General features: G+C 46.9%; 1 protein-coding gene across 13 annotated transcripts in view; it reads right to left on the bottom strand.

Moving 5' to 3' along the window:
• Nucleotides 1–24,760, bottom strand: part of LOC147189826 (ankyrin-3-like) — a 56,188-nt gene that overhangs the window by 5,892 nt on the left and 25,536 nt on the right. For 7 of the 13 annotated variants that reach the window (XM_086099546.1, XM_086099542.1, XM_086099539.1 and 4 more), the window contains 22 exons: nucleotides 24,576–24,635; nucleotides 23,731–23,766; nucleotides 22,426–22,549; nucleotides 20,021–20,123; nucleotides 19,686–19,730; nucleotides 19,338–19,444; nucleotides 19,022–19,054; nucleotides 18,079–18,303; nucleotides 17,236–17,334; nucleotides 14,282–14,436; nucleotides 13,992–14,203; nucleotides 13,645–13,852; nucleotides 13,351–13,447; nucleotides 13,052–13,280; nucleotides 12,825–12,950; nucleotides 12,222–12,344; nucleotides 11,704–11,730; nucleotides 11,246–11,327; nucleotides 4,346–10,180; nucleotides 2,085–2,159; nucleotides 1,145–1,276; nucleotides 920–1,063 (listed from right to left, as the gene is read on the bottom strand). In XM_086099546.1, coding sequence (XP_085955672.1) covers nucleotides 920–1,063; nucleotides 1,145–1,276; nucleotides 2,085–2,159; nucleotides 4,346–10,180; nucleotides 11,246–11,327; nucleotides 11,704–11,730; nucleotides 12,222–12,344; nucleotides 12,825–12,950; nucleotides 13,052–13,280; nucleotides 13,351–13,447; nucleotides 13,645–13,852; nucleotides 13,992–14,203; nucleotides 14,282–14,436; nucleotides 17,236–17,334; nucleotides 18,079–18,303; nucleotides 19,022–19,054; nucleotides 19,338–19,444; nucleotides 19,686–19,730; nucleotides 20,021–20,123; nucleotides 22,426–22,549; nucleotides 23,731–23,766; nucleotides 24,576–24,635 — 8,277 coding nt within the window. The remainder of the gene's footprint in view (nucleotides 1–919; nucleotides 1,064–1,144; nucleotides 1,277–2,084; nucleotides 2,160–4,345; nucleotides 10,181–11,245; nucleotides 11,328–11,703; nucleotides 11,731–12,221; nucleotides 12,345–12,824; nucleotides 12,951–13,051; nucleotides 13,281–13,350; nucleotides 13,448–13,644; nucleotides 13,853–13,991; nucleotides 14,204–14,281; nucleotides 14,437–17,235; nucleotides 17,335–18,078; nucleotides 18,304–19,021; nucleotides 19,055–19,337; nucleotides 19,445–19,685; nucleotides 19,731–20,020; nucleotides 20,124–22,425; nucleotides 22,550–23,730; nucleotides 23,767–24,575; nucleotides 24,636–24,760) is intronic. The other 6 variants (XM_086099550.1, XM_086099541.1, XM_086099544.1 and 3 more) reach the window with 6 other exon arrangements.

Here is a 24,760-nt window from a genome sequence, read left to right as displayed (position 1 = left end):
ACCTCGTAAAAGTCACGTGACGTGTCCCGATCCGAGGCAGTTGCCGAGGGGTGAAACGGGTCTGAAACGCGTCATCCGCGGGGTGCGTCGGCGGCAAAGAAGCGGCGACTGGCGTTATGTTTATGATCAAAGGGAAGAGAGAAAGCCAGAGGGGAAAATGCCGGCAAACGGATGATGTCTTTTGTCAAATCATGATCCAGTAAACCCCCGTTTTTAAGTCAACTGCTGTTCTGCAGAAAAATTTGGGAGGCGAGCTGGTGAAAGATTACGCACAAATCGGCAGTGGTTTACTGGATTAAAACCAACAGCATGCCAAAAGCATGCTCACTAATCCGAGAAACAAAACAAACACAGCAAAAACATGCAGCAATACTTTTTTCATAATAATCATCCTTTGGGATGGTCTCAGTGCCGCACTGTCATCTCATCTCATCTTCAATATGTAAGTGACTCAAGGACTAGATATGGAAAAAAAATGTTTCGTTAACGCTTTGTATAAAATGGCAGACTATAGAGGGTGGGCCAAAAGGGGGTAATGCAGTGTAATAAATGAAACAATTTGAACGTGTACATCTATTTTCGGCCCAACCTTTTGGATTAAATTTTGAAAAAGGGAAAATCTAAAATGTCTCTGGCCTTTTAAGGTACATGTGAGGCCTTGCCGTTTGTTCGACTGGAGCGGCGGCTTAGCAGCGAACCTGGCGGCGCGATCGGCTCTGCTAGCGCGGTTCGAGCGTGTCCGGCTGAGACAAACAGCGGGTGAGGAGCGGGTGAAGGAGAAGAAAGGCGAGAGACTTGAGGGCCTGATTTACTAAAAGTTTGAGCATGCAAAAACGGGCGCAAGGGGTTGTTTGGGATCTTAGTAAATCAGGCCAGAAGAGAGTAAAGAGTGTAGGAGCTAGGGTGGACTACGATTTACCATCGGACTGATCCGGGAATACTGCGTTATCATCGGCAAAGCAGCGAGTGCCTGAAATGTTACCGTAGTCAAATATGGGCCCTTCCAGCAAAGTCACAATATCCAAGCGATTGATCTTATTCAGCACCGCCGTTAAAGTGTCCGCTGGGGAGAGGAGACAGATGATACGTGAGAACTTCTTTTTGTATTGACCCGGCGACATCGTCGGCAGCGCGCGCGTCTTACTTGTGGCGTTTTTACCGTCCCTCTGCACCCATTTCTTTAGCAGCATGAAGCTCTGCGCCGTCAAGGAGTTCGGGTTCTCCACTCGGATAGAGTTGATCTCCTCCACGGAGAATTCCAGCTCGCGGGCCAGCTCTGCACCACACGCAGCAAAATCAGTCAACATCCGTGTTTAGAACATGCAAAAATAAATCAACTCAAACTAATTAGTAAAATAAATGAAGCGCCGAGCCCTAAAACAAAGTGTTGAATTGATATTTGGGATGGTGATGAGCATTATTAAAGTCCTAAAGGGAGGCAGTGGATCTCATTCCATGGTTGAGCACTTTTTACAACAGCATATTCATAAAGCTCAAGTGTTGCAAGGTAATGGTCTGTGCTCATCCGCCTGCAGTCAGCTCAACGGGAACTTAAATGACAACCGGCAATAAATTCAAGGTGCAGAGAACGTTGCGTTCACTTGTTGACTCCAGCACTGCCTCCGGTAGGCACACATTAAAAATGGATCAGAAGTGCTTGCCCGCCCACTGGCCAGAAGGGCGCGCCGCAACGCCCCTGCCACGGCGCACACGCACACACACATGCGCGCAAAGTGGGCGTGGGCCGATGCTGCAGTGCAGGTGGTCTGGCTTGTGCTGGGCTGCAGGGACCGCGCCCTGAATGCCTCGTGCGCAACATGGGAGTGGCACGATTCCATTTCTACACATTCAAACTCAACATTTGCATGTGTCCTGGCTCATCTGTCCATTTTAAAAATCTAATAAGGCATCTGGACACAAAAGTTTGCCGGGCCATGGTGGTGATGATCCTCACGTGATATGTTGATGACGGCCACTGCAGCACATGGAGACTTTTTTTTAAAAAAGTACTCAATGCATCCACCAGATGGCAGCAGACACCGCATAATCAATACTCTAAAAACTAGGCTCATGGGCGGACTCACCAGTCCAGCTGAGTCCCAGGTGGTCGGCGACTATGGCCATTCGGAGGTCCGTCCTCTCACAGGGACTCTGAGGGCCTGAAACCCGGGCAGCGCAACACACAACAAAAAAAAAAAAAATTGGAAATTGCATGATGGATAAACAAATACAATCAAGAGATCTGACAACTAAGAATGAAGACACAAGAGAGCTCGACAAATGAAAATGGGCCGTGTCTATTTTTGCACTACGTCACTTATGTGAGAGATAACGTGATGCAAGTCAGTAGACTAACCTGAGCTCACTGTCTCAACTCTTCTGGCCAAACTATCCTCAATCGCTTTCAGTTCAAGCGTGGATAACCCTGTGATGTTTATTCTGATGCGTGACCGCATCATCCATGCAGACAACTGATCAGTGAGGCCAGAAAAGCGCTTTGGTTCTAATGTCGGGTAGTATTGTTAGTAGTTAAGGTTCACGTCACAAACCATCAGGCAACATTCCACCGGCTGACGAAAGCAACTCACCGCCGCCGCTTGACATCAGAAGGGGTCGGTCTGTACTCGCGAGGCCTGATTGTCAAGTTGGGTCGATGAATTGTTTTCTCAGCGCACCCAAAAGAGTAAATACACCAACAAAGATCGCAATCCGTAACCTGGTGCTTTTGCTGTGCCGCCTACTCAGAGTGATGTCAGACTCTTCAAAAACGTTTCACTAATCCTGAGAGAGGCTTCTTAAGTTCTAGCGAACCGCGACTCAAGACCATTAGAGCACCGGGGTCGTCAATTTTTACTTGGTGTTATGGTGTGCTTTGCAATATATGCGCTGACTGATAAAATGGTTGACAGGAAAGTGCCGCTGGTACCTTTAATGGGACTGAGAACGCTAGAATTGAAGAGGCCTTTCATGTCTGTCAGGCATATCAATAATATGGAAGAGTACCGACAAAAAGCACTCAAAACTTCCAGTGTAAAGCTTTCACTAATTCCAGACCACACCTGCTGCTAAATATCAAAAACATCACAAAATCACCTCGGGCAGGCCTTAATCACACAACACAAGGATAACACAAACAAGTGACAGCTCCACTTGACACCACAGAGCACCCACGACAACTACATGCAGAAGAGAAGAAGATACAAAAGGTGTTTATAAAAAAAGTTTACAAACTAGTCGTGTTTGCGGTGACGGGAATCGTGATTGGTTGATCAACCTCACTCCCTTCCTCCTCCTGCTTCTCCCCCTCCGAGTGTCGGCCTACTCTTCCTTCCGCTTGGCTGCTCAACCTCAGTTCTCTCAGCGCTAGCAGACGGTGTGGATGTGGTGCCGATGGTGCTGGTGCAGGTGGAGCTAGCGGCGCGTGCGGAGCGGGAACGTCTTAGCTGGTTCCGAAAAGGACGCATCCCTGCAGCTCTCTCGGTCCTCAACGGGAGGTGCTGTCGCCTCTAACTTCAGCTCCCTTGGGAACGGTTCAGTCCAGAGGGTAAGGCGTATGCCTACTGATGTACCTTGGTGTCACTTGCTCTCCATATTGGGTGGCTTTTGGCTAAACTGTGTGTAAATATCATTTTTTTGGATCGCTTGTGCTTTCAAAAGTGAGAGTCTCCAATGGAATTCTAAATGTAGAAGATCACTTCTCTAAGGGGTCCAAACCTGGACTTGCATATGTTGCATTCGACCTCTCTGGGCACTGTGCTTCTTATTGCTAGAGGATTTAAAAAAAAATAAATTTAAAAAAAGCCTTGCTGTTCTCTCTGTGGCTAAACAAAGGTTGTATGAGTACCAACACTAAGAGTGTCATCTTAAATAAAATGCGAGCCACTGGTGTCACTGCAGGTGTTCAATGTTTGTGTGTTGGTTACTTCTTGAGAAGGTGCAGAGGAGCTATGAGATAAAGTGCTGCCCAAATCCTCAAACGTTTCCAAAAGTGTATCCAAAGGACTGATGGAATTTATAAAATAATCAGTGAGATAATTTGAGCAATTTGCATAGTTTAGAATATCCAAATTTGAACCCGTAGCCAGATTAAAGTCCTCTAAAGTGGTCGGAAAGTCCAAACGACTATCAGACGTTTCATCAAACGAGCTTGATCGTGTTTTAAACGTGGTGAATTTGGTGTTGGCGGTTGTGTCTCTGCCAGCGGCGTTTGATATTTCGAGCTGTACCGTAGTCGCCTGTACAGGGACCAGGGGGACAACTACAGGGGTACACGTGGGCTCTTGATCACTGCCGTCTACGTCCGTGTCCCTGACCCTGTACCTGCCCGCGGAGTAGGAATGCTCACCAATTTGAAAAAACTGGAGCCTCTCCTCCACCATGTCTCTCTTGCTCATGTCAATCGCACCACTGCGCGTCATCTCAAACATCTTTCCCTCGTGGAACGGGAAGGGGTTGGGCTCGCTCGTCGGCGTGCTATCGTCTGTCGGCGTGCGGGCAGGGGTGCTGTCGGGCGTCGTGGCCTGAGATTGCTCGTCGACCGCTAGTCCAAAAGGCTTTGGCTCACCGTTGCTTGCCAGCGCCTCTCCCATGTCGACAATGTCTTCCTCAGCACCTTTACTGGGCCAGGGGTCAAAGTCCAACCCTTTAGTCGCAACAGTCTTAAAAGGAGAATTGAACTCCTCTTCCAATTTATAGCTAAAGTATGTATCTGAAAATCCCTCTTTTGCTGAGAGTTTTTGTCCATTCATTTCAACAGCATCTTTTTGAGCGTCATTAGGTTTCTTAACATCTGATGGCAAATCCTTCAAACATTCCTCGGGGGTTTTCTCCTCTTCAATAACTTCTAGCTTAGTTGGAGGAAATGAACGGTCTAAGGGCCTGAAAGTGTCAGTCGCCCAGACATCTCGCCTGCTGTCCAGGGAGCCTAACGACTTCAAGTCGGCTTGTTCGTACAGTCCATCATCCTCATCTTGGAGGTCGTAGCCATCAAGGGAATCGATCTCTGTTGCGTCAGTGTCGTGAGAAAATTCAGCTGTTGTGGCTAGCGAACAGTCTGTTATGGACTGGTCGTTTCCATTTTGTTCACATTCATCGTCCTCCCCCTTGCCATTGGAACCGTTGGTCCCAACCAGAGGATCTTTGTCATTTCCGTTTTTGTCATGTTTTTTCATTTTGGCCTGATTTTCCTTCTCCTCCTTCTTTTGGCCCTCCACTTCCCAAGGAGCTTTAAAAGTGAATTTCTTCGAGGGAATCGGGTGAAAGATCGACTCTTCATCATCGTCGTCCTCACCGTTGAACTGGCTATCTTCCACCTCAGGCGGCACCGGCGAAGGGGGCTGAATACGTATTATTGGTTCAATCAGCAGCTTCTCCTGTTCTTCCTGTAAATTCACCTCCATCATTTCCGTCTCAGTTTCTGACGAAGCGCAAGAACCTTTTTTGTCTGGATCAGACGTTTCGGAGAGGTCCAAAGGAGGCGGAGGAGGAAATTCGATGTATGCAACGCCTTTGTCGATGGAGGCCTCCTGTCCAGTTTTATAATTATACCCGTTAACTGTGCTTTCTTGCGGGATGGAAGTGTTCTCTAATCTCTGATAGTTATCTGTCATTGTTTCCTGCATGTTAGCATTAGCGAGGTCTGCTTGGGCAGCGTTGATGCTAGTTTTGATTTCAGATGTGGTCTCTTTCAAAAAGATGATGCCTCTTCCTTGGTCATCTTGTTCTAATTCCTCAGGTACCTCCATGATTGGGCTGGGTTTATCTGGTACCAACCCCATAAAGCCATCAGGGGTCTTTGCAGTGAGGTCATAGCTGACCTCCTCGGAGCTGGGGGTCTCTGGTGTCAGGGGGCTTTTACCTGAGCTATCTATGAAGGAGATCTGTTCTAGGGTGTCATCATCTGGGCTGAGTGGACCAAGTCCAGAAACTGACTTCTGCTTGACAGCATGCAGCCCCCCTTTGGCCTCCCTTTCAGCCTGGCGGCCAACCTGTAGACTGACATAAACTGGTAACGTTTTAATGCCTTTGAAATTTTCTTTAGGTGCTGCGGCAGCCGGAGTCGTCATGACTTTTTCCAGAATATCCCTGGAACTGACCAAGTTATTCAAGTTTGAATCCTTTGGGGCGTTGTCAAGGATTTCAAACGTAACATTTTCATTTGTTTTGGTGGAGGTTGCCTCAAGGCTTTTACTTTTACATAATGTTGGAATCTGGGAGGGTTCTGTTAGTGGATGTTTCTTAGGGAGGTCATTATAAATCAATGTTGTTCTGAGAGGAATTTGAGATTCAGATTTTTTCCTTACGTTTTTATTCATAAGGTCATCACTATCTATTCTTGATACCTCTGTTGTGACTTTCTTTGTGACATAATGTTCGTTAGCATCACTATCTTTCTCTGAAAATGTTTTTTGTACCGACACGTTTGGGACATTTCTATTTGGAAACAGTTTGGGGGACTTGGGTGACACCAAAGCCACTTTCGTGCTATCTGCGTCTTCATTATTATTTTGGGGTATTTCCCCCTGGGATGTTTCAGTAACTTTTTTTCTATCAGCAAAAAACTGGTAAACGGGGAGTTTGCTCTCCTGTAATTTCTTTACAGAAGGTTTTGGTTGAACTGGAGGGGGTGTTTTGCTTGGTCTAGACTGAGGTTGTTTCTGAGCCTCAGATTCGAACTTCATCCTCACAGATTTTATGTGTGAAGGAGAGGATGGCTCAGACGCACAGGTCTTAGATTGTTGGCTTTTCTGAGGACTGCCTGGCAAGCTGCAGCTTTTCTTTTCATTGGGTAAAATGCTACCAAATGTTTGACCAACAGAAGGCTCCCTGAGTTTGGTTTTACTGAATGCCTCGTCCCCTGCCTTAGTTTTTTGAGGGCTGCTGCATGCCGAGCTTGGCCAAGACCTCGGCTCTTTGAGTTCTCGTCGCATAGGCTTTCTTTCAGGTGACTGAAGTTCATCATTAAGCTTTTCTGTTTTATCGCGGAAAAATTGAGAAACCTCAGAGAGTTTTTCTTCCGCTTCTTTTACAGTTTGATCCACCCTGTCCTCATATAGGAGCTTGTCCCTGCTCCTGTCATGTTTATCCTCAGTAAATCTCATCCAGACTGCATGTTTGGGGCTACCTTGTTCAGTTGAATAATGAAGCACTGTAACTTTATCAAACTGTGGTGATTCATCTCGATGCAAAAATGTTCCTGCTTTCGAGGACCCATCTTTGGACTTGGATATAAACTCCCTTTTAGGGCTATCTTGATGCTCAGAGGTTAGGTTCCTGTCAGTCTTCATTGCGGAATCTTCTGTGTCTGAATGACACGTCGAGGATGCTTCTAGTTTCTCGGAGAGTAGCATTTTTTCAGCAAACCCGTAGGACTCTCCTCTGATCTCCGATAGCTCATCATCGTAGTATTCTATGGAATGCTGACTGAGCAGTTTTAGTGCTTTGTAGGAATCGTCAGCTATCAATTGAGCAGAGTTTGGCCGACTGTCCTCCTCCTGCGAAACTGGTGTGTTAACGCGAGATGTTTCCAGGAAAGGGGGCAGGTATTCTTCAGCAATCAGTTCCTCCTCTTCCTGCTGGCTCTCATCATAATCAAGCAGTTCCTTAATGGTCCGGTCCCCTTTATAGACATACAGCTCAGGGTGTTTCTTTGTTTCCTTGATATAAACCTCAGTCGGCTCTGCTGTGCTGTGGCCTTTCTCAATATGAACCTCAATTATCCGTTCTACTTTGGGTTTGCATTTTATGTCCCTGTTAAGAAATCTTGGCGACAGCTCGTCGCCTTTGACTGAGTCCTGGTTAGCTTTGTGTTCAAAAAGGCCTGCCAGGTCTTTGGACGGGTCCCTACCAGACTGGAAGGCTTTCATGATGTCTCGCACTGACACGGCTTCCTCAATCCCCTCTGCGGTGTCAGTGAGCTGAGGCTGATGATAGACCATTCTGGTCGTGGTGGTAATATGAGTCTCCTCTTTAAGACACATGCTCATTGAGTCCTCCTCTGGAACCATCATTTGGATGGAGGCGACTGAGCTTCCTGAAGCTGCACCTGACTCAGCAGAAGAAAGAGCAGAAGCAGCCTCCTCCATAAAGAGAGGCTCATCTGAGAGTCTCTGAACATGGACCTCCTCTAACCTGGTCTCAGACACACTGGGAGGGATGGGAGCATCAGTAAATAAAGGCTTGGGTTCTGTACTTTCTGCACTCTGGGGAGCAGATGGTGTCTTCTCACTCCTCGTCTCAAAGCCACTGTCAGACAGCGGACTCTTATCCTGCTCATGAGACAGCTCCTCTGGGGACTCGAGAATGGCGTCGCCCCCCTGATAAGACTCGGCAAGTTTGCTAAGGTCCTTCTCGGATGGGGACCTGAGCATACCCGACACTGGTGGAGGCATTTTCAGTTTGTGCTCCTGTATTGTCATAGAAGGCTTCAGAATACGTTTTTGTTTCTCTTCCCCTTCCCCTTTCAGCTCCTCATATCTGCTTTTCAATTCTGCCATTTTGGAGAGGGAGCTAGCCCCAATATCGCTGGTTAAAAAGTCGACCACTTTCGCCAAATCAAGGTCATTGTTTGACTGGTGCTTAAGCAGATGTGAGCTCTCATCAAAGGGAGCGTGTCGGTCAGAGAATGTGTTTCTTTGGGCCTCCTCAATCTCATCTGTGGAAAACTCCTCCCAGCCATCCTCTTCAACATTCTCGTTACTTTCATTCACAATATCCTTCTGTAGTATCTCGCTCACCTTCACTAAATCTTCCTTCACTTTCTCAACAAGTTTGTATGGCTCATCGTCTTCTAACTTGGTCTCACGAGGAGTGCTGGTGCGTGACGTTTGGACCGTTTTAGCAGCCGTCTGTGTGTCCGTCTGTAAGATGGCCGTCATTCTCATCAGGTCTTCTTTCATGTCTGCTACATCTTTTAATATCTCCTGGTTGGAGGTGGCGGCGTGATGAATGATGGGTGGCGTGATGTAAGGCGGTGATTTCAACTGGGACTTCATTTTGGAGGCTGTGACACAGGAGGATAGGGATGGAGAGGGTGAGGTGCGATTGGAATCGGGAGGCGCCGTTTTGAGAGAGCCTGGCCCTGGTTTAACTGGGGTCTCTGGCATGACGCTGACCAATGAGTATACGGGTACAGTCACTGTATTTGAGGTAACTGCAGGCACTGAGGAGGGAGCAGCAGATCTCAGAGGACCGTAAGCAGAATTTGCTGGAGCAGATCTGAGAGAGGATGACAGCGATTTAAGCGAGCCATAGCCAGTTGCAGAATAGGAGTCAATGGCTTCATTTATGGCAGCACTGATGCCAGATGTGGCTGCCTGGGTGGTGGCTTGTATCCGCTCTTGAAGGCTTCTCTCTGACAGGAGTCGGGAAGAAGGTGAGGAGGGTGTAGATGAGGACGACGCATATTTGACGGGTGAAACATTTCCGTTCACCATGGGCAATTCCGATGACGCAATGGTCGTCTTCCCGGTCGAGGTCACCGATGACAAGGAGGTTTTTCCCACCCGAGAAGACAGGCTCGAATCAGAAGAGGTCTTCAAAGAGGGCAGGGTGGAGAGGCTTTTAGCAGACGGAGGATTTGGAGCTCCTGTGTCTATCTTAAAAGACATACTAGAACTGTAGATGCTGTATGGTTTCTTTGGTGAGATTGGAGCAGCTGGGGATTTATCTGGTATGTAACCATTGGGTAGAGAGTGAACTGGAGAGGTCCTCGATGCGTAGGGTGAAGAAAGACTTTTGATAGAAGCAGGATCTGTGGCAGGTTTACATGGAACTCGAGAGGACACCAAGCCGGCGGAGGCCTGGACAGGATAGTGAGCCTGCTGGACAACCGTTTTAATGGGTGATGGTATAGTCCTGTAAGACCTCACCGGGGACGAAGGGAGTATGTCGGGGGATGCCGGATTGGGTGCTTGCAATGGAGCTCCCATGCTGGCTCTAATTGGAGAAGAACATGCAGGTGATGGGGTGAAGGGCCAGGCAGATTTCAGTGGAGAAGCAGCTGCTGAGCCGGCCGATGAATCGGCAACGATGACGGAACCGCCCACTCCGCCGAGCTTTGCTTGGCCAGGGAGGGTAAGAGGAGCAGTCGACCATGAGGCGTAAGGTCTGGTTGGAAAGACAGGTTTGTGAGGGTGACCAGCAGGCAGTGCTCTTGTGGCTGGTGTGCTTCGCTCAACTGCTGTTTCTTCGGCGGAATTTGGAGAAACAATGATGGAGAAGTAATGGGAAAAGAAATCAAAAGGATGTGTAATAGTCAACAAAAATGTGAAAAGAAAAGATGATGCGGAAGAAGAAGAGATCAGAGGAGGGAGAGTTGGTCAGTGAAATATTTCTGTTATCAAAGGAACAACAAACAGTGGTTTCTTCAAGTGATGAGATATTCAAGTGTTCTCTTGAACACTGACAACCACAACAAAATAGATGATTCATATCGAAGCCCAAAAAGCAGCAAAGAAAAAAAAAACAAAAACAAAGACAATGGCACTGAATTGGCAACGGAAAAATGGCAGGACAAATGCACCAGGATTACTTCAAAAGCAGCTCCTCATGAAATGTTCTCAAAGCAGCAAATGGATTCTGCGTCTAGTTTCAAACCACTTTGAAAGTGCCTTTTATCTGTTTGGTCCCAATGTTATTCATGGCCCTTAATGTCAGGCCACACAAGCCCTTTGCCTTTTTTTTTAATGACAAAATGTGTCCTCCAACACTGACGTTTGGTCCATTTTGTCATGCGCAGTCCAGAAAAAGATGGTGACAAGCGTACACTACAGAAAGAAAACACCAGCCAAAATCAAGACCTCTGAACATGCACGGCTGTTCCACAAAACAACAACTGCCACTTCACCATAGAGAGCTAAAAAAGTCAAAATGGGACAAATGAAAAGTCAAGCAAATCTTTCTTTGACCACCTCTGTCGGAATACCTGAAACGTTGTGACAGTTGGACATTCAAAGAAAGATTCTGATGTTGACTATTAAAACAATCGGAGCCAGAAGAACAAGAAATCAAAACAACGTGGGCAAGCATTGCACAACGGTTCCAAAACCATTCGTGAAAAGAAAAAAAAAAAAAAGATGTACCATGTCGTAAACAAGCATGTGGACAGTGCATGTGTTAGGATGAGAAATGTTAATTTACTACAACGCCTTGGACAAATGAATCATGAAAATCATCACGAGTGTTTTTTTGTTTGTTTTTTAATTGAAGGGTTTCTTTTGTTGTTAGTGAAAAGGACAAAACTCACTCAGTGCAGGCTCGGCCAGATAGCTGTAGCGCTTACGTAAGGCTAGCGATGCAAAGGTATGACGTCGCTCGGGCTTTTCAGTCTGCAACAATAGCAAACAACACAAGTGGGCTATCAGGTGAGCGCAGCTCGAAAAATCGTACGCTGCAGCCAATTGGAGCAGGATCTGGACTTGGAAAAACACACTCTTATTGAACAGCCAATTTCCGGATATTTCCAATTGCTTTTTTTTTTTTTTTTACATAAAACAGGTTTCATGTTGAACCACTTTCGAAGTACGTAATCTTAAAGGGTATTACATTGGATTAAAAAGCAAGTGTCTATATGATATCATGCAAAAGTCAGCACTTGGGCAAGGGAAAGTGTTACATTTCCCTTGGGGCAGCGGCGAGAGTAAGCCTACGCTAAGCAGATCTAGCAGAGGGGAGCGCATGGTGGGGGCAGGGGGTGTAGTTTACCTCATCCTCGGCATCTGACTCCATTTCCTGGTTCCCAAGATGCATTGCAGAAACGGGCGGACGGGGGGCGGGGGGCAAGGGTGAAGAGTTACATAATGGAAAGCAGGAAAGGAGAGGGAGGGGGAAAGAAACATCAGGGTGTGAAAAAAAAAAGAGAGCCATTTACAGAAGCTCCAGAAGCCACTGTGGCAAACGCAGCAAAGAAAAAGTCAACAAACCAACAGTAAATCAAAAAGCACCATGATAAAAAAAAAAAAAGTAAGATCATCGAGTCAAGCCACAAACAAACAAAAAAAAAAAAGCCAGCCAAATAGCATCCAAATGAAAACGAAACAGCCAACGTCAAGCAACCACAGCGTACAATAAAGAACCAATCGACACTGAGAGAAGCCTGAAACAGATAAAAGACACGCTTTGGGACAAGTCTTCCCTCAGACTTTTAGCCTAGCGCTGCTACTTCCCTGACGGTGAGGATGGTCATGGAAAGTGATGACACAAAATGGCCACTTGTGCCTTACCTTTTTGGTTGCGGGCAGCGTGATGTTCAAGTTGCACACGGCCGTTTGTGGCAGGCCTTTTGTGTTCTTGCACTCTTTGAGGAAGGTGAGACGGCCGCACGGCTCCTGGCTGGGGTCTCGTACCTGCGGTGGGGGGAGGGGGGGGGGGGGAATGGCTTCTTGATGTACCTCCTGCCGTTATGGCTAAATTCCAGCAATGTCTTGATCCGAATTGCTTTGAGTTCAGTTGTGAATGTATGGATCGACTTATCCGGGGTCGGGGGACAACACCGGGGGCAACAGCTTGAGCGTGTGTGTGTGTGTGTGTGTGAGTGCAAAGCACTGAACGACTGTCCAACAGTCTAATCGTACTGATGACAACTAATGAATTTTTTTTTTTTTACTTTTCCTACACCCTTGCCTTGCATGACCCAATTAGCGCAATTGGAATGAACTGGCTCACGCACAGGAAGAGGGGTTGAACCAAGCGGTAAACCCATGACGATTGATTATACAGATCGTGGTTCGAGGTTAGCGGGTCGATGACAGGCAGTAACCTAGTTACTGCCTGTGAATGGAGTCTTTAAAATGTTTTTTGAAATGTAGTGGGTGTGTCTTCAGTACCTTGACGCAGAAAGGCAAGCGGTTTTCCTTGAAGGCGTAGAAGTTGAGCACTAACTGTTGACCGCTTTTGGTCAGGGGAGCCAAGTTTCCATAGCAATCCACATAAATGGGCCGACCCTCGAGGACCTGAACACACACAAACCAGTCAGAAGCATCGCTACAATCATTTAAACAGTGCATATGTGAATAATGTCGCCAGGTCCGGACCCCGAATTACAAATAAGTACCTCGATGTCTTTGCTCCTGGCCACCTCCTCAAAGTTCTCCTGCTGCTCTAGGGTCTTGTCCACCTTGTCGTCAGTCATACAGAAGCACCTCAGCCTGGACTCCACCGGGTCGTTCATCTTGGCGAACACCACAAACTTGGCCATGTAGGGCACACAGATCAGCTCCCTGTAGAGCTGCGAGGCCAAACCCACCGTCTCCGGGATTTGGTGGCAGTCGGCCAGCCAGAACCTGCTCACAAACACCCAATAAGGACGCGAGGCGCAACTCTTGACGTGCGAGAAGAAGCCCGACTCCTCACCGTGCCGAAACGTTGGTCGTGAAAGATACGCAGTCGTTGACGAAAGTGAGCGGAGTCGTACCCGTGATGTCTTCCCACTGTGCTGGCGATGTACCACCTGCCAAACGATACAAGGGAAGGATTTCATCTTCTGTCCTGGTGTTTTGTTTTTCTTACATACACTGTCTGAGGTAGTGCAATGGAATGCACAGTTTCCCCAAGCTAATGTTTGGGATGAGGGCAAATATATATTTTTTTTCGCGGCCCATCTTATAAAATTGTGGTGACCGAGTCGTGCTAACAATACCACTTCACCTGTGATGCTGCAGAGAAGGCGGAGACATGGCGTGCAGTCTCCTTTGTAGCCGTTGGAAAGCCCCTCGCCCGAGAGCGGCGGGACCGGGATTGTCATCGTGATGGGCTTGTGAAACTTCCTCCGTCTGGGCTCCACTGTCACAATGGGGCTGAAGGTTGCACGGTTTCCTAAGATCTTTTTCACGGTTTCGTCGGGTACCGGCTGGGCCTTGAGAGACCGGAAGAAAAATGGTCAGGGTATTATTTTTTTTTTCTTTAATTTCACAGAAAAATACTGTAGCACACCGTCGTGAAGCGTTCAAGCGTAGCTTGTAAAGTCGCATAAAAACACTTGTCGCTGTACTCACCTGCAGGCCGACCTTGATCTTTTTGGTAAGCGCACCCTCTGGAAAAGAGGCCTGAACCAATGGGACGCTCCGGCTGCACAAAGTCCCGCCCTCGGGTCCCATCTGATGAGTTTCCTGCCTGATGCGAGACACCACGGCAAAGTACTGAGGGAAATCTTTGGTGATGATGCGGCAAATCCTCTTCCTCTGCAACTCCTCGGCATTGTCCAGTTCTGCGAGGGTGTCAAATACGTGATGTTAGATGAAGTGACATTTATTGAGAAATTTGACATTCAAAGCAGGGCCTTCACCTTCATCCATGCCGTTGAGGAGCTGACGCAGCTCCTCGGTCTTGCAGTCGTACAGATGCTCCTTCCAGGTTTCTCCGTTCTCGCTTCGCAGGAGGATCAGTTCGCGCTCTTGCCCCCGCATGGAGCCAAAATGGGGGATCTCCACGATCACGGGCCTAGTAGGGAACAAATCGTAGATTGCGTCATGCGGCATTCAAAAAAAAGATGGAAAAGTTGACCCGAGTTGTTGCTCTACCATCTCGACCAGTGATGGGCAACTCCGGTCCTTGAGGGCCACTGTACTGCATGTTTGAGATGATTCACTTCCCCCTGACACATCTGATTCAAATGATCATCTCATCTGCAAGCTCTTCAGAAGCCCCATAACGATCCTGATCATTTGAGTTAGCTGCGCTGCAGGAGGGGAAACATCTAAAACATGCAGAATAGCGCTCACCCACCCCGATCTGGATGCGACACACAGACTAGAGAACTAGAGAGAGTGCAGGTGGGAATGGATTGTGGTTCTGCCAAGTGTTTTAAGCCACGTTTCCACCAAGCGCAACACTTCAGTTGACACATCTAAAGCGCAGTAACGGAAGGGTGCAAAAAAAAAAAAAAAGGCATTTTAATGAGCAACGTAACAAGATTTCCTAATAAAGAATAGTTAGTCCAGTTGGGATGGCCACTTCAGCCCAAGTATAGCGTTCCACGAATTTTGAAAATCGGATAAAAAAAAATTTTTGTGTTGGCAAAAAAAAATAATAATAATAAAGTCAGGTTTTTGGGGGTATGTCGCTGTAGAAAATCTAGCCCAAAACAGCTTCAAATTAGAAAAAAAAAATCTATAAAACAGTATGACGAATAAGATTGTACAGGCCAGAATTTTTAGGAGTTCTCCATGTGGATGAGTCAAAGTTACCGTGATGTCACCTGCACTGAAAACTGGACGTATACAGCGCAAATTGGAAGCGTTTTCATGAGAACAGCAGCGTGGGCAGTCGAAAAAGTCACGTACTATTTTTCCTGAATTTGTCATGCAAGATATTCAAGCCCTTTGAAGTGCTCCTTCCATGCGATTGTTTTTGAAATTCCACAAAGATGACCGGCATTTGTCACGTTGCTATTTTGATACCCCTCACATCTTTGTTTTTTTTTTAAAATGGAAACTCCCAAGAACAGAAGCCGTTTGGCAGAAACGGGGCTTGACAGTCGTTCAATGGCACATTGAGGATGTCTGAAGCTGGACGGAGATAAGGAAGGTCGAGGGAGAAACCTTTAGGAAGCAAAGCGCACAACAGCACAAGACGAGCAAGAAACCACGAGATGACAACCTCACTGGGAGAAACAGAAGAGCAGTGGACACTAGTGCAGGGGTGGGCAAACTTTTTGGCTCGGGGGCCGCATTGACTTTTAAAATTTGACAGAAGGGCCAGGTCAGCACGAGCTATGGTACATTAAAAAAAAAAAACTGCATTTGTTGACAGTCCATATCAAACATCAACAGAACAAAAGCCTGAACGTACTGTATTAATATACTTTTTTAAAATGACGACAGTGTTGTTGATGACCTATTTTAGCCTGTGCATTTCTGCAGATGGGTTGTGATCAGACCAGTAGAAGTAGAGCGATACAGAGGTCCTAGGTGGTCGAAAAGATCCCGCCCCCCCCCCTCCCTGTGTTCTGCAACTTCAAGCCAATGCGCCACCTGGCGGTGAAATGCCTGTCATTACAAGTCCAATTGAAATGAATGCAATCATTCACATCGAACCTTAATTCGGCGGGCCGGATTAAAAAGACCAACGGGCCGGATTCGGCCCGCGGGCCGTAGTTTGCCCACCTCTGCACTAGTGGGTTCTTTGATTTTCTTTTTGGTAAACTGCCCCAAAGAATGTAATGATTTACTCTATATGTGTATTAGTTATGTGGGGTGAGGCCTTTGTCACATCGCAATCTAATGTATTTTTTTTCTTCCTTTAAATCCAAAGAATTCACACAAGAAGTGGACATTGTCGACACTGATCACAAGCTCACTGTTCCTTGATGGAAAAACCATCCAAAGAGTCAAGCCGCGCCTTGAAACAAAAGTCACATGCCCAAATAAACAAAGCAGTCCAGCCCAAAACAAGCCAACCGAGACCAGTGATGTCATTGGCCTCGCCAAAAGAAAAACAACGCCCTCGGAGATGAAAGTAGTCAAAGTAACTGGATGGATTCCAAGCTACAAGATGTAGTTTCAGGAAGAATGTACGATTTGATAAGAGCTGTATATGGACAAATTCATGCAAGTTGAACCAATACCTTTATCTATACGGTGTACTGCATACACAATTCACCAAAAAGTTAGGGAGAGTCAGCTTTCGGGGAACATTTTAAATCCAAAATGCGCTGCGACATGTAAAGGTGAATTTCACCGTGAGCTTCTCTGAACTTGTTCAACATGCTATTCCCATTTTGTAAATCACGAGAGCTGAAAATTGATCAGCAGGACCTCGCCCCTGCAAGGTTTCAAACACAGAACCAAGTGGCCACTGAGCTTAGCGTGTCATCAGAGACTGGTAGACTCACAGAAAGGAATGGAAATGGACTTCCTTGACTCTGTTGTTAATTTTGCTGTTCATTCAGCTCTGTGTTAAGACGAGCAAATTGTCCAAAAAGTATTGAAATATTCAGCAGTTGGACATTCAGAAGTTTTGAGAAGGTCCAATTAGGTAATTATGGAGAGCATCTTTTTGTGACTAGCTTATATTCTGTCTCAATCACCAAATTCTTCCCAAAACTACACGCTGACCCGATAGCATGGTGTCATGTTTGAACTGAAATTCAAGGCAGATGTGTGGAACAATCATCATGAGGCATCAGCCTGCTGTGTTGGGACTGGGGTGGCGGACGTAGGGAAGAGCAGAGAATTATTGGAGAACGGATGCTATGGGGTTTTTTTTTGGGGGGGGGGGGGGTTCTCTCCATGTTCCTACCCAACAAATCTAGTTCCTCGGGGTCCCAGCTGGAGCACTGCGCTAACCAGGCTCTCGCCTTCATTAAGAGCTGGCGGCATTCTGGGGAGATGTAGCTTACTGCGGCTCACACACACACACACACACACACACACAAAAGACACACGCAACACAAGTCGGGTGAGGTCAATGAACGGAGATTTGAATGAAATGTCACTTTGGTTGGTGGGAAGGACGTTTTGCACTTTGCTGGCACAAAATTCCAGCTGATGTCCTAAGTGACAAAATGGTGAGAAGGTGGCGCTACGTTGGTTTGTGACGCATTGCTGTCAATCATCTATCCCAGGTGACTGTGCGCCAAAGGAAGACGACATGTTGGATTGGTTGCCCGTCCATCGCCGGGCTGCTGTGTAATAACTTTCGTTATGTGTCGAGGCAGGGTTTTGGGTTTAAGATTTCAAGTTTGGGTGTCAAAGGATCGGTTCAAGACAGAGATTTGGGTTCAAATTTAAGTATTCAAGCCAGGGGAAGGGTTTCAGAGTTTCATTGCTGGTCTCAGGGGTAATTTTTCTCATTTAGAGTTTGGAGTTTGTCTTGGGTTTCAATTAGGGTTTCAAGTGAATTTTTCCCCCCAGCACCAAATAAAAATGTCCAATCAAGCTTTTCACAATAAAAGGAATGGGCTTTGTTTGGACTCTTTCCGTGGGCAAGGGCAGGAGTTTAAAAGTTTGGAGACAAAATATAGAGTGGAGTGGCCACGCGGATGGCTGGAAGTGGCGGCGGGCAGAAAGCAAAAAGTGCAGAAAAGCTGCTTAGCAAAGCTTTCGGGAAAAAAAGAAAAAGTTAAAAATCATGCGGTCTCACCCCAGGAAGTGCGCTCCTGCCGGGCCCACCTCCACCAGCCGGCTGGCCAGACCTTCGCCCTCCACCATGGGGGGCGGCGACGCCAGCTTGTGCCGCTTGACCAGGCGGCACGTGATGCGCGTGGGCGCCGTGCACTTCCTGGGCGGGATGATGATGCGCATGCCGTTGTGGCGGCTGCCCCGCATGGACCCGCCGCGGGCGTCCACCATGAAGCTCACCAGGAACCTGAAGAAAAGATGAGGACGATGAGGAGGACACAGAACAGGCAGTCAGGAGCATTCTGGAGGCGGTGAAAACGTCTGTTTGGATAGCCTTGATAGTTTGCGGGGGGAGTAGAGCCAAACCAGAATGCTCCGACGTCTGCGGCACTTCAACAACAGGACAGGCTGAAGTTTGTTTGGGGTTGAGGGTGTGCTGTGGTGATGCGTGCAATTGTCTTCAAGTGTATTTCGGGCAAACTCCATCCATTTTCGATACCCCTCGTCTACCCTGGGGTACACCCTGGACTGTTTGCCAACCAATCGCAGAAGACGCACGCACGCGCACACACAAACACAATCACGTACACGATTCGAGTTGTGTCCAAAGGTGTTAGTAGAGGAAAAAAAAAAACCCACACCGTGCATTCGAGTAATTTCATTTAGTGTATGTACAGCAAGGTGTTATGAACGTGGCCACAAAGAGCACAGCACCCCGCGTTGGGATCTGTCCTCCAAATATACGATCACAAAAACTCCACCGCAAGTCTGGAAGGGCGCATTCGATGTAGGAGGGGAACAAACAGCAGCTGCTGTGAGTGGACAAAGGGAGGAGTGGGGGGGTGGGGGGGGGGGGTGAGTGCGTGAGCGGAAACGACACAATCCGGGTCGCGGGGGAGGCGGCCGGCAACAACGGGGACGAATCAATCCAATCAATCGATCACAGCCAGTTAGTCAGTCGTCACCTGCTGTCGTACTGCGGGAGCGGAGAGGAAAAACTGCGGGATGGACGACAACAGAGCTTAAACTTACTCGTGTTGTTGCACATTACTAAAAAGAAGACAAACTGTTGAGACTGCACTTTCTTAAATAGAAGAAAAAATGGGGCGCCCCCCCAAAAAATACATTTTACATTTATTGGTGAATCCACGACTATCAATTGCATGTTTTAGGTTTTCGTTTTAAATGTCACTTAATGTGTTATTAAATAAAAATTGATGGTCGTAATTTTTTACAATCTTAGCATTTACTGGATCTCACAAAAGTGTATAGCTCACTTACCCGGAGTGGACTGGGGAGGATACGAGGTTGACGTTGTCCATTGCATCTGGTGTCCAGCTGTACCTCCTCAGCGAGTCGTTGTCGCAGTCTTTGGCCCCCGCCAAGTGCTGCCCAGACCACACGGTAAGGTTACATCCAAGAGAGTTTCATCACTAACATTAAAAGATGACATCACAGTGCCAAAAAGTCATATGCCAAATGTCAAAATGAAGAGAATGGCATGATGTCTCGTGACGTATGTCGGGATGTCCTGCAACAAGGTTGCGTGGGTGACAAACTGTGATGCAAAAGGAACGTAACAAGGCAACTTCACAAAAATAAAGTGAGTCACCGTACGTTGACATCTACCTTGTTGTGTTGATCGACAATGAAAGACCTTTCCTTACACAGCATCTGCGGTAGCGTGGGAGCAGACAGGAAATTAGTCCTTACGTTCATTCATCGAGCTAAAATGTTCACCGACGCGTCATCGTGAACAAAATATTGCCTTTGTCACACGGACACGCAGCAATGCCAAATATGGTCGCACCATCTTGTCGCGATGGATGGCAGAATTGACCGCTAATCACATTTTCTCTTTCCTGCGAGCCGTGACGAGATCGTGATCGATTGCTTTCGGAACATGTGGGGGTTGAATTGAATCGATTGGCGACCACCCCTCAATAAATGACAAGAGTCCGTACCATGTCCTTGCTGGGCGCCAGCATCTCTTCGATCATCATGCTGTCCCTCGTGAAGGAGCTGCGGTTGAGCGTGTTGGACCTGTCAGAACTGAAGGAACGCAGACTTGGGCGCGGGGTTGGAGCGGTGGGCAGGTTCACGGGTTACCGAGACAACAGCCAAAATGGTGGTGGGGGGGGGGGGGGGCATGGTAAAAAAGGGAAGGTGAAAGTGAACAGAAAGTGGGGGGGAAAGGTCACATTAAATGCATGCAGCTTCCAGGAACCAGAACCATCACATTTCTTTGATTTTTCAAACAACTACATTCACCGGGATTACTCAGAGTACCTTCCGACAAAAACTACAAGACATTTGAATTTAAAAAAAAAAGAATAATAATAAACTAACGGAGGTTTTCAAGACCCCCACGCATCACGGAGAGCTAGAAAAATGCACTTAAAAAGGGGCTACTTGTGTGATCAATTGTCACACACTTTTCTCTCGCTTCAATGAAATGATGCAGTTTATGAAATATAAGCGGATGAGGGATATCATATGTATGAATATATCGTATTGGCGCATTCTCGTGCGATGACATTTTCCCCCCCGTTTCTTTCTACAGGCCGAATGATTCAGCAAAACCGCGGCTGAGGCAACTCCAACTTCATATTTATGACATACGCGTTCACCCATACGATTTTCTGTCACTAAAATGTCGAGTCCGCGCGCCTGCCAGACATTTCATTAGTTACCGCAGAAATGTTGCAAATATTTTGTCCCACTTATGGAGCGGAGGACCACCACCAGACATCCACAACAACAAAAACATTATTAACACTTGATCATTACCAGAATTTGTAATTCAGCTCCTTTACCATAAAATGTATATGCACGTACACTAGTCATAAAAAATTAGGGATATGGGAAATTCAGATATAAAAAGTAATTCCAGGATGAATTTAAAATATAACAGTTACAAGTACAAGTGAACCGAATTTGACCTTCTCTAAACTTCATTTGAGCCGGGCCAGGGAAACTTCATTCAACTCTGCCAGGCGATCAAACACGTTCCAAAGCAAGACTTGAATACGGATGGGGGGGGGGGGGGGGGGGGGGGGCAAAATCCCACAGCTGACTAAATCTGGGGCAAACAAATATGCCGGCAACAAAAATATAGCCTAATGGTTCTCATGCATGTTAGGTTCATCCCGAAATTCAATAAATAAAGTATATGAATTACTTTTTACATTTATCTAATGACGCTTTGCATGAAATTATACAGCGTCTTGACGCAATAGGTTCGGGTCCCCGGAAGCTCGACGGGGAGGGGGGGGGGGGGGGGGTAAGCACAAAAATCACAACAAACAACATTATCATGACCGCCATCACCAACAACAACACACATGAAGATGGCACACACGACGACACAGCTACAAATCAAGTTAGCCAATCAAACGTACATGTGGAAGTTACAATTTCATCTAGCTTGAAGGGTTAGAAGGGGGTTTCGGTTTCGGGGGGGGGGGGGGGGGTATATGGAGGTTTGGCGGGGGCCTCAGCAGCATGCCATCAGCCTTACCTGACTTTGGGACTAAGACACAGAGCGCACATGAGGGAGAGAACACAAAATCATGAGCCATGAAGCAGGATGGATCAGGATGATGCCATGCACACACACACACACACACACGTGCTGCATTCAGGAAGTGGGAAATTTCCAATCGCCGATAAAGGCTGAAAAACCTTAGGCAACACATGACCTTGGGAGCTTTTTTTTTTTCCCCCAAAATAAATCGATAAAATAACACATTTTCCGACTGTTTGTTACCACTTGGCCCAATTTATGTCCATATTTTCCGATAACTGAACAACAAATGTGCACATGTGTGCTGAGGGTCATGTCATCGAACATGTTTCTCATTTCATGAGGCTTGTCAAAAAGTGTGTCACTGCTCAGACATTCAGCGAAGCACCATTCCAGCGACCTCCCCCGCCTCGTCCATTCAGTGTTGCAGAAATGTCAATATTTTGGCAGTGAAATGCATTTGACCTTTGAAATCTATTCGGTGGATCCACGAGTGAACGCGGCGACTTGTCATCACTTATGGATGGCATCAGGCAGACTGTGTTGTTTTTTTTTGTTTTGTTTTTTTTGGTAAATGGTGATATCTCTGTGTGCATTGCACGCCACCGAAGATGCACTTCAACTATGGAAGCCCGGAAAAATAATTTGCCAAGTTACAATAACACGCCAAGTAGTACTGCTCTGAGTAGCAATTGTTTTTGGATGCAACTTTCTGTTAGGCCAATTACGGCATTTGAAATCGACAACGACAGACTCTTCTTGTTAAAGGCTTGGCAGAGGCGTGTGTGCTCTCGGGGTCGCACGCGTGCACCTAATTAAGTGTCTCAGCCGGCGGCGTCTCACCTCTGCGAACGTGCACCCACGCTGAAGCCCATGTAACCCTCCTGCGGTAGCGAGTCGTCGCCCAGTTCCCGCAGGTCCTGGGGCGCGAGGTACTTGTCCGTGTCTCCTGTCATGGCGTCGTCGCCTGGGGTCCGCAAAAAAAAACACACACACAGGAGATGAGGACATTTTTATGTGCAGGGATGACGCATAAAAGCAGCACATGCTCAAGACCTGCAGAAGTCCAAATCGTCACGGCAACCAAACAGCAAACATCAGTCGGGGCATATTAAAAATAAAGACGTAAAAAGAGACGGTTAGAAGTGGACTTGTCGCTTTTGCAAGCTCGTACTGATGAGCTTTGAAGAGGAGCTGGAAAGCGGAGAAGGCAACAAGTGCACGCAGGCCGGCGAAAGAGAATGAAGAGGGGGGCATTCCAGCAGGACACCCCTGCCCCTCCCCGCCATTCCCTGTCACCCCCCCTTCCCCCACCCTAAACTTTCACAGACCCCATCTGGTGACATTCCAAGCTTTTCTTTTGGGGATCTACCATGACTCACCTCTGCCTTGCAAGCACTTCATTCAGCGCTTTTCTTCCCAACTTTTTTTGTTTTTGGGGGGGGGGGGGGGTCTCTTTCTGTGTCTCTCGATCACGCAAACAGATCCGCTTTCTCCCGCCTACCCGCCCCTGCTCCAGGATAATCCAATCTGTGTGTGTGCGCGCTTGGTGTGTGTAGGACACAAATAGCAAGCAGGGTGTGACTCACACTGAAGTTGTCCAACTTGATTAAGCGAGCGTCTGCCTGTAACTAACTAGTTGTGCACGCATTTATTTACACGTGCGCTCAATTGTTTTGCCTCTTTTGCTTGCCGATAAATAAGCTCGCCCAAAATGCTCGGAGCAGCTCTCTGTAAAATCTGCATTTGTAATGAATGTTAAGATAGTCGCCGCATATAAAAAAGCAGCATGTGATCTGGTGTCATCTTTTAAATGAAACATGATGACTTGTTTGACTTTGACTGTGTAAATGTATTTAAAAAAAAAAAAAAAAAAAAAGAAAGAAAAAACATTGGTGGCGGGCCGACATCAACAGTTTACATAAGGAGGGCGCTGGACGTCTTGAATTAGAAGTGCAATGCTGTGTGTGTGTGTGTGTGTGTGTGTGTGTGTGTGTGTGTTCTTCCCTCCCGCTATGTAAGCTTGCGTGAGTGCCTACAGTTACACACGAGCCTAATTTAGACATGAAAAAGCACTCGCAGACTCCATCGTGGTTATTCGAGGTTAGTGCTTGCAATTAAACCTGCCGTTTTAGTTTCATGACTTACACGAATAGCTGATGCAGATATTTCCACAATCCATCTCTGTTTGAACAGACAAACAAACACACCATTTTAAGCTCTGCTTTGTCATTCGCCGGAGCGTCCTTGACCGTGACGTCAACTCATTAAATTGAGATAAAAGCCAAGCCAACGGATCTTTTCACTCTGATATAAAAAAAATTTTTAAAAAGTGGGGGGTGGACCGTTGTTCGATTCCTTGTCCAGCATTTTAGTTCACAACATCACACTTTACACACTTTCGGGGTGATTGGGGGTCCGCGCACGGATTAAACATCCATGTTTGCTTTGACCGGATTGTGTAAAGTGACACGAACAATAGCTCGTGTGTGTGTCTGTGTGGAAACACGGGCACCCACTCCATGCAAATACCACGTGCACAGTACACACTGTATCCATGGCAACGGAGAGAAAAGGCTGACTCGCTACATTTTGCCACCCCCGGAGAGAAGGGGTGAGATGGCTGAACAGCGAAGATAATAGAAGTCCTGTCAAATATGAGCGCGAACCTCTTAAAAAAAATAAAAAGGCGTCGAATGAAAATTTTCCGCTATTTAAAATGGTTCCCGGGCGTCTTGATAAAAGCTCTCTGACATTTCCTCGAGAAAATACACATGGGATAAAGAATTAGAGCACACTTAACATGCACTTGTCACACGATGGTTGGAATCGCCGGTTACCACGACAACCACGGGTAGCGCATAGGCGACTCGAGAACTATCTGCATCCAAACAATTCATGATGTATGCCCCCCTTTAAATGAACCATTCAACGGAAACATGAGAAAACAGAGATGAGGATAACGAGATTTCATAAAAAGGAGGAAAAAGTACCTTCATCAACATCGGACAAATAGTCCTCTGTGATAATTTCGGGAGCATTGGCCTTACAGGCTGTGTGATGAGGATGGAGGCAAGTGTTAAAGAAGAAACATGGAAATGAAGTCAAGGAAAGAACTCATGGACCAAATGATGGTATAAAATGAAATGAAAGAAAGCACAAATAACCAGACATTAAA

This window comes from Hippocampus guttulatus, chromosome 19, assembly GCF_054856545.1.
Source record: "Hippocampus guttulatus isolate MCC_2025c chromosome 19, RoL_Hgut_1.0, whole genome shotgun sequence".
Lineage (NCBI taxonomy): Eukaryota > Metazoa > Chordata > Actinopteri > Syngnathiformes > Syngnathidae > Hippocampus > Hippocampus guttulatus.
This window is presented reverse-complemented; position numbering and strand designations above follow the sequence as displayed.